Raw genomic sequence first — 9,736 nt, forward strand, 5'->3', positions numbered from 1 at the left:
GTTCCCCGTTTTTAAATTTTTTTTTCACTGTAATGCAATGGCTCTCAGGTGTTAGGTGTGTTAAACCCGATTAATACCTTATGAAAAATAGACCACCTGCATCATTTCTCAAAGTACTTAACTGCCAGCCAAAGGATGAAGAGTCCTGTTTGATCACACTCTTCAAAGTCATTTTTGCATATTTTAATAGATTGAAAAGGAAAGTTACAGGTTATATTTAAATAGTGTTCCCTGTCATTGGATCTTGACACATTTTAACCTACCTGTTAAAACGCGAGTTATAAATAGCTCCTCTTTCAAAGGTGTTCATTATACCTCATTGGTTCTTGTTATAGAAAATGCAAATGTAATTTGAAAAGTGCCCATTCTGAGTGCGAGCAATTACTTGTGCTCTTCACTACCTGGTTCATTGTCAGCATCGCCACTTGGTTAAAAAGCGTGTTTACCTTTGAAATGGAGATGGCATTGGCTTCTGGCTGGCTGGTTAAGTAGGTATTGAGAAAACGTTTTGCTTTTTCCAGGGAAGCAAGCAGCTGTTGAACAACTATCCTGTCTACATAACAAGCAAACAGTGGGACGAGGCCGTAAACTCTTCAAAGAAAGATGGGAGACGGCTCCTTCGATACCTCATCAGATTTGTTTTCACGACCGATGAGCTTAAGTACTCATGCGGCCTTGGGAAAAGGAAAAGGTCAGTGCAGTCAGGAGAGACAGGTCCTGAAAGACGCCCTCTGGATCCAGTTAAAGTAACATGCCTCCGAGGTACTGCATCCTTCCGCTCAGTGTCGCCATCTGTGATCTCATTTCACCGCATGGGCTGTGGCTCCCCGCGTACAAGTGTTCAACCTTACTGTATTTTGTTTTTTTTCTGCTGCTGCGACCTTATAGGCTTCATGTGGCCCATCTTCTTGGTATTCAGAAGTTCTTTAAAAACTCTCCGTTTGCTTGAGCCTTGGTGTTCTCACTTAATGCTACATAAATGTTGCATAGCACCTCATGTTTCACACTTTAAATTCAGATTTTCGTTGCTACCAGAGAAGGCAGCCTCCAGCAAAAGTGGATACTGGGGAATGCATAGAGCAAGGGTAGACATGGAATTTAAATACATACATATATATGGTTAAGCGCTGGGCTGCTAACCGAAAGGTCGGTGGTTCGAACCCACCAGCCGCTCCGCAGGAGGAATATGTGGCAGTCTACTTCCGTAAAGATTTACAGCCTTGGAAACCCTATGGGTTTGTCCCATAGGGTTGCAATGAGTTGGAATCGACTCAACAGCAACAGGTATATGTTGTTTGGTCAAAGGCTATCCCATTTCCTCTTCTAGCCTGCACTCCCTTCTAGCTACCTTTTCAAGAATACTTGTCCCCCAACTTCTTAAATTTGCTTAGAATTCATTTTCCTTAGTGCCTATGTTATGCCTTGCCCAGTCAATCTTTCTTCTATTAGTTAAAAAAGAAATTTCTATATAAAGGTACTGTTGAGCTAATACTGTTTCATCAGTAATGACAGGTGACTACTCTGCAGCTAATCTCACTCTGATAGGCCGGACTGGGTGGGGAGGAAGAATGAAGAGATAGCCAATTGATTCAGCAGGTGCAAATAAACAATATAAATAGAAACAGCATGTCAACAAAAACACCATTCACACCTGAAAAACCCATATAAGGAAGCTCAAATATTAACCTGTCTGGTTCAATAGCAATTGTATTATTGGCTGCCAAGACTTAATATCGATTTACTCTGGACGGGAATCAAAATGTTTCCTGGAGAGGAAGTCACAAGTGAAAAACGTGATTACTGACACACCCTTGTTTATGAGAAAGGAGAGGAAACCCTGTCTACTCTTACACCCCCTCCTGGGGTGTCCGCAATGATTCTCAAACATCTGTGTGTCTAAGACACGCATGTAGTGTTAGCAGCCTGGGTTCCCGGGGCCCATTCCCCGGGACCCACACATTGCTGTTCACAAGCACCCAGGTTATTCCGGTGCAGGTGGCCCACATTGAGAAAACCAGCAGAAATAAATGTTAACTAAGCATAGGTGTTCCGGAGTACTCAGTTTTGGCCAGTCTGAAAATTCCGCTTACTCAAAGAGACTGGGTGACGGAAATTTCCAGAGTCTGTCTTAGCAAACCAGTCATAAGTTTCCTTTAAACACCAGCATCATCAAAGATGATGGAGTGGCTCACCAAGAGACAGTGGGGAGCTTGGGGACCTTACTAAGGATACTCACTGCGTATACTAAGAGGAAGTTATCTTTAGGCTCAAAAGGAAGTTAAGATAAGGAGTCTCACAACTATATGCCTTTCTGGAAATTCTTAAGTATTTTACATTTTAACTAGCAAGTTAGTGAAATAATGATTAAAATACATCCCAAAGCACCAGTGCCACTGTCCTGAGATCATAGCTGGACCCAGCATCAGCAGGTGCAGTTCAGGCTGCCTAACCACAGACTGCATTCTCCGGATGGTTTCTAACTTGGTGGCCACAACACACAAGCTTCCACTGTTGGGGTGAAGAATGCGTAGACAAGAAGTGGTGATTATCTGAGTTGTGGGGCAGGCACCTGGTTAGAGCATTGAAGTGTTTATCCCAAAGGCTGAACTCCTCAGACCTTCCTGTGAACTAGGTGTGATTCCTTTCATAAAGATTTAGGTGATACGGCAGCCTGCTTGGTAGACCTGGTGACTCCCAGGGTAGACGTCCTTGCTATAGTGAGCAGGATTGGAATGGCCAAGGAAACCCTCAGACTTTGGACACTCCAGTGATGGAAACTAGGGCGCTGTGGGGAATGGAATCAAATTCCAGGCTGTGACTTCTCCCCAGAGTGCTTTGACCCTAGAGGAAAGAGAAAGTATCTTTCATCTTGTTGGAGGGCCTGTGAAGATGCTTGATATTTGTATAACAGAATGAGCTCTACATTTAGCTCTTGATAGTCCTTGCCACAATATTAGGGAAAGTCTTGTCATGACAGTGGATATGAGGGAGGAGATGGGAGGAGCAGGTCATAGAGCAGCCCACTCTGGCCAGATTGCAGTGTTGCAGCTGACTTTTGCAGGACAGACACTCTCGCACTCATTCATTAACCTTTGTTTCCCCTCGTTGAGCATTTTAGTGCATTGTTCTCTTGTGTTCATGAGTGTGGGAGAATCTGGACAGAGATAGGAAAGTTACTTAATAACTAAGTTACTTAAGAAACAGTTACTGAATACTTACTGCATACTGGGACTTGAGGAGGACATAAGAGAAATAGAAAACAGAATCCCTATCCTTTGGAGTTTATAGTCTGGCTGGAGATGATTTGAGGACAATTGAGACTAGCATGCAGACACAAGGAAACTAAGTGGGAGTGGGCTAAAAAGATTAGCCTCAGAGATTCCAGAATATCGCCTTTCTGCACAGGATTATAGTGACCATCACCTAAATTTGAGAATTATCCTTCAGTGTTTCCCAGATATGCACCCCAGGGTTAGCTGCCTGACTCCTGGCAATTTTATAGTGCAAAGAGCTGAATAAACATGGCTCTTTTCCCAAGGAAGGTGACCAGAGCTGGGACTAAGTCGAGGCTCTTGCCTCAGGCACAAAATTTAAGGGAATGCCAAGAAACTCAGTAAAGCCCATGCTGCTTCTCTGTTAAACCAGACTCTGCTGAGATGTGCACAGCTCACTTCATGAGGGTTTCTTCTGGCTGAAGTGCTTTGAAGTGTCAGCTTCTTAGTAGGGTAAATAGGGCCAGGCATTTCAAATTTTCAAACAATTCAAATCCTACGACCAGAACTGTTAAACATTGAAATGTGGAGGGAGTAGTGCTGGAGAAATACAGATGTGTAAGTTAGAGTCACCCTGAAGTTGTAATCAGCTGTGCAAAAACAGTTTGACTTACAACTTTTTCCAAAATGCTAGCTTCAGTTTGCAAGTGTTCATAATAAAATAGCTACTTCAGAGTTATCTATATGCCCTTCCCCCTTGAGAAGACAGAGTAAGGGTTAATTTGAGCTCACTCTGAGGGAGGCCACGTTTGTTTCATTGGAGTCAGATATATATATACGTATAATACATATGCACACACTCACATGGGCACACATGCGTACACACGCAGACACACACTTAGAAATACCCTTTATGCTTTTCATATATTCACTCTTCCGGGCATGCTGATTGCTTTTCTGATAAAATCAAATATTTAGAGGAAATCTCATTTTAAAATATATGTCAGTATGTATGTAGATACCACAACTAGAAACATGAACACAGCCTATTATGCACCGTTTTAAGAACATGGGAGCCTTTTCTGAACCAAAGCATAGGCACCTTCTTACTCGCCGAGACTTTGGTTTTATTGTACTCGGTCTTCAAGTTAGTAGCTGGTTAAAGAATACCATACTAATGATATTTTGTTTGCTTCTGGATATAGTTAACATTCTAAAACTGTGAGCAGGTAATATGGGTTCAAAACACGGGTTTTGAAATGTACTCCATAACTTACAGCAAGCATGGTGCACACCATAGTTCAGAAGTCAAATTTACCTTTCATTTTTAACAAAAAATGTTTCTTAGAGGGAGTACACCCTCACTTCCGTGCATTTTACTTTGCACCTAAGAAGAACATTTACATGGTCTAATGAGTAACGTCATCAAGGCATTACGTTGGATTTCCCATAAAGCTTTTCTTTAGAGCTTTTGGTTAAGTATAAGCAGCCTCTCCTGTTATCTTCTGCAAAAACCAGCTGTTTCTCTCTTTTATTGTTGCGTGTGTTCCCACAGAATTCATTAGGATGCACTGTACCTCCAACCCCGATTGGTGGATGCCCTCGGAGGAGCAAATAAACAAAGTGTTCAGCGACGCTGTGGGTCACGCCCGGCAGGGGCGGGCAGTGGGGACTTTCCTGCACAACGGCGGCTCCTTTTATGAAGGGATCGATCATCAGGCTTCGCAGGATGAAGTCTTCAATAAAAGTGCCCAGGATGGATCTGGGGATTAGTGGACAAAATCCTTCCACTGTAGCAGCTGGTCCTTTCAAGAGTTCTAATTGTGAATGTCCTGTTAACATCACCTTAGCGTCCAAAGCATGTCATTCTGTCAAACTTTAGACATCCTAAACCTTAACCCTCTTAACCTACTGTCACAATTCCCAAATAGAAATCCATTTTAGGGTTGTTTGGGGAGTCTGTGGAGCCTACAACAGACTTTTAGAATATAATAAAAAAACGAAAACTACAATTTATTTTAAATGATTACTTAGTTAAACAATGAGGGTGGAAAGATAGGTGAGCTCCTAGTTACCAGTCCGAAATCTTCAAGTGAGTTCAACTTTCTGAACAAAGCTGGTCCCCAAGGAAGAAATGGTTAGTTAGTGTTCCTATCCATGGGAGAATGTAGAAAAGTGCAGTTATTTTAAGGGACGGGGAACAATCTTTCTCTTGTTTAAATTCAAATAAGTTGTTTTTCTGTTTTCCAAAAATTCGAATTGATAGTTCTCATCTAAGACATGGGATAAGTAACATGGCATGCTGTCTCTATATTGGTAAAGCCTATTATTAGGAGCCCTGGTGGCACAGTGGTTAAGTGCTCAGCTGATAACTGAAAATTCGGCAGTTCCAGCCCACCCAGAGGCTCTGCAGGAGCAATCTCCTCCCTTCAAGATTAAAGCCTGAAAAACCTATGAGGCAGTTTTACTTTGTCTGATGAGATCACTATGAGTCAAAACCAACTCGATGGCATCTAACAACATTGTTAAAAAAGAAACCAAATCTACAAAACATCTACAGACTGTGATTAATTGGAAGTCAACTTTTTTTCTCAGCTATTTTACAAAAAGTTCCACTATGTGGTCTCTGGAGTTTATCAACAGTGATAGCTTTCAATATGTCAGTCAGGAAGCATCCAAAGATCCAAAACCACTTTCAAATGCTTGATTGTGTTGGTTCATTGACCACGGTTTCCACAGCCTTAAATCAGGCTTTGTTGACACAATGCCAAAGTGATTGGTTGAGCAATAAGAAATTGAATCAGTTGTTTCGTTTCCTGAGGACCAAACAACTGGTGTGACTAATGGTATTCGCTGGCTTGACCAAATGTTCTGGCGTTGTATACACACAGTTTCAAGGCCATTCTGAGTACTATGTAATGGGCTTGTCTGTAAATTCTATGAAATTTGAGGGGCTTTTTGTCCTGAGTTGATCTTTAGAATTTGCATAGAATTTTGTTTGTGCCGATGTCGTTGATGAAAATGTTTTATCACAGCTGGTGTGTGCCTCCTTTCCCCCAGTGTTACCCTGAGCTGTAAGTTTTGGCTAAGTTAACACTGTACCACTCCCAGCCACTTCCCTCCGTGTTTCATTCGTTGACCTCCATATGTAAAATTAGTGATGTCTTTGGAACGATTCCTTAGAAACAACTGCTATAGAATTCCTGAGAACTTCAGGTTTGGATATCAGGAAAGGCTTCCTTTATCAAATTAGTCCAGATTACTACACTTTTTGTAGAGGAGACAACTAAACGGGCAGCTCTTAAGTGTCCTCTACAGATATGACTAAGGGTTTTGAAAATTGCTTAGAAGGTCAATTACGGTTCCTGAGTATCTAAGGTTTTTGTTTGTTTGGCATTTTTTGTCAAAAGTAATTATCCTTTCCATTCAACAATTAGTTAGCATCTACTCTACGCAAAGCCTTAGAAACAGCCTTCTGTAGATTTTGCTATGATTATTAGCTTTCATTCATTGAAAAGTTTAATATTTATGGAGCTGGCCATTCGTCAGATCTGTTAAATGGTGTAGGGAAAACTAATTTTTCAATCCTCTTTTGGGCAAATTAGGTAAAATTTGGAAGTAAAAGAAATGATATACACAAATGAGATGTTGCTTATGGGAACCACAAGACTAGTAACTTTGGCTATCCAAGGAGGAAAGATACTTCTTATCTTAAAGAGTTTTCAGAAACCTGAGAAGTCAGTGTCTAATGAGATTCTTTAACAACGTGAACTCTTGGCCCGAAGAAAAGCACCACCTCATCTGCCTTTTCATCTGACCTTTTTTTTTGTTTGCACGGGGCCTTAGTGGTTCTTACTGATTAGTGTAATGTCCTTTTTTCTATGGCAGAAATATTTGACCACTGCTTTTAACAAAGAGCCCTTGTGGTACAGTAGTTAAGAGCTCAGCTCCTAACCAAAAGGTTGGTAGTTCAAATCCAGCAGCCGCTCCTTGGAAACCCTATGGGGCAATTCTACTCTGTCCTATAGGTTGCTATGAGTTGCAAGCGACTCATTGGCAACAGGGCTTTGAAAAAAAATCTTCCAACCTTTAGTGTTTTCCTGCAAGCTTGAGGATTATTTTACCTTCCCATTCTAAGGGACATCTTTGAGGCCTGTGTTGTGCTGGTTGTCAGTGAGGGTGATGAGAGCACCTCCTGCACTCACATCTCCATAGCCTTATACATTGCCATGATTAAGAATGAAGTGCCTACACCGCTGCTGTGAGGGAGGGTGACAGGAACCTTCTCTTTAGCTGTAACTATTACCACCACCCAAGAAGGCTGCAGGGGTAGGCCCTGCCTCCCAAGCTACATGGTTGCACACCACCGTTGGTCCAAAGGCACACTTGGTCTCTCTCTCCCAACACTCAAATTCCAAAATGTTGGTATTACGTGTTAGCCATCTCTTTTGCACATGAGGAAACCAAGGCCCAGAAAGACAAACTGACTTACTCAGGTTACTGTCACCATTTGTGTTCCGTGAGGCTTCACTAGGAATGCGAAGGATAATATAAGAGCATCTGCAGAAAATTGCTCTCATCTTCTTTGGTAGGTGAACTAAGAGATACGTGCAGGTGTTTCAAAGCTGTAGAGCAAGTGGGTGATTTATGTTTGGATCATTTCGTATCCCTTCATCAGTCATAGACACACTAATAATGGATTCCTTCATCAGGGTTATAAGGAGATATAAGTTGTTACAATATATTATTTGATTCTGTTAGTCTATCAACTAATGGTAACTGACATTGATACTTTTTTTTTTTTTTTAAGTCCAGTAACTTGGAATACTAGATGTTTCTCTTTAATCTAGACAATAATCCAAGTCTGGCAAGTCTGGCTCATTATTGCTACTTTTTCCTGCCACCTTTAATGGCTCGTTCCTCCCTTCAACTGGTACCAGGAAGTACTTGCGTTATGGAGCGTCACGTGAGATGAAACATGCACTATTTTCAGAAAAGCAAACATACATTGCCCTCATTCAGATTCTGTCTCATTCTGTATATGCTCTAGAAGCGAAACCTAATACCCACGGACTACCTCCTTAGTTTCTTCTTAGGTTTCAGTTATATTTAAAATCGTCACTCTTGGGATAACTTAGTTTAATTTTTAAAAGATATTTAAATGTGCAACTTTTCTCATTCCATGCTATGTCATTTCACAGTAAAAATCTGTGTTAACTTTAAACAGCTCTTATATACAAATTTCTAGAAATGTAATAGAAAATGATTTTGCACATATGGTGCGAGTCTTGCTGGTGTGTGTTTAATGTGGCAGCACTTGCCAAACCTGCTTGGCAAAACATGTCAAATAGAGTGCTTGAGTCAGAACTCTAATGTAAATGTGTCGAAACAGCAGTGTGTATCATGATGTATTTTTGTAAACATAGTGATGGCTTCTTTCAGTAGTGTAAGTACTGGATAAAAATAACTGCTTCACTTGGAATGTTTTAGGAAAATGTCATCCAGCTGATGGCCCTCTGCAATGTTACTTGCACTGTCAGCCAATAGCATTGGTTTCTTTATTTTTATTGGTTTTAGAGTAGAGCAAAGAATTGATATCAGACAACAGTGAGTGCAAAAGTAATAACCCATCACTTGTTTCCTTCTAATATGTAAAATTCAAAAGTGTAACTGATATACTGACACATTAGAGACCTTTTATCCTCCCCAGTGTATTCAGTTGCAAGAAACCCTGAAAGGACTGGACTTTACTCATCCAGTGACCAGCTTTATCAGTTTGGCTGTTTTAAGGCATTGAATTCCCAAATCTTTGCAAAACCAGTGACCAAATTAATTTTTCTTGTAAGCATCTATCGTTGTTGTTGTGTGCCATTGAGTCAGTTCCAACTCATAGTGACCCCATATAATAGAGTAGAAATTCCCCATAGGATTTCCTAGGCTATAATCTTTATGGGAGCAGATTGCCCAGTCGTTTCTCCCATGGAGCAACTGGTGGGTTTGACCCACCAATCTTTTAGTTGGCAGCTGAGCACTTAACCATTGTGCCAGCAGGACCCCTTGACCATCCGCAGCTGGCTAATACAAGGGCTATATTCTCACTGAATCACAATTCCCTAAATGGCAGTGAAGATACATCTGTTAATAAGACTCATTTGAAAACTTGCTCATTCTCAGAATAATTGCACCAGTACAAGTGGTCAGATGGGTCTTGGCCACACTGGCAAACTATTTCGGCCCATTCAAAACTACTAAAAGCATCAACAATAACTATAGCTAAGATTTATTGAGTTCTTACGTGCCAGGTTCTTTGCTAAGCACTTTAATGCATCCTCTCATTTTAAATCTCACAACACTGTGAGGCTGATACTGTTATTATCCCCATTTTACAGATAAGGAAACTGCCCAAGGCATTCTGCTAATAAGAGGATCATTTTTGGACTTAATAAGCAGAATGGCTAGTTCTGTTTTCCCCAGTAGTAAAAGCATAGTTCTCAAAACCCATCAGCATTTTGGAGTGAATTTGC

At 41.0% G+C, this 9,736-nt stretch overlaps 1 protein-coding gene across 1 annotated transcript in view; it reads left to right on the forward strand.

Moving 5' to 3' along the window:
- BEND4 (BEN domain containing 4) overlaps positions 1 to 5,115 on the forward strand; it is a 39,614-nt gene extending 34,499 nt beyond the window's left edge. Inside the window, exons 4-5 of the mRNA XM_064286290.1 lie at positions 522 to 762; positions 4,768 to 5,115. Of these exons, the coding sequence (XP_064142360.1) occupies positions 522 to 762; positions 4,768 to 4,985 (459 nt within the window). The 3' untranslated portion in view covers positions 4,986 to 5,115. The remainder of the gene's footprint in view (positions 1 to 521; positions 763 to 4,767) is intronic.
- The last annotated feature ends 4,621 nt before the right edge of the window (positions 5,116 to 9,736 follow it).

Source organism: Loxodonta africana, chromosome 5 (genome assembly GCF_030014295.1).
Source record: "Loxodonta africana isolate mLoxAfr1 chromosome 5, mLoxAfr1.hap2, whole genome shotgun sequence".
NCBI classification, from domain to species: domain Eukaryota; kingdom Metazoa; phylum Chordata; class Mammalia; order Proboscidea; family Elephantidae; genus Loxodonta; species Loxodonta africana.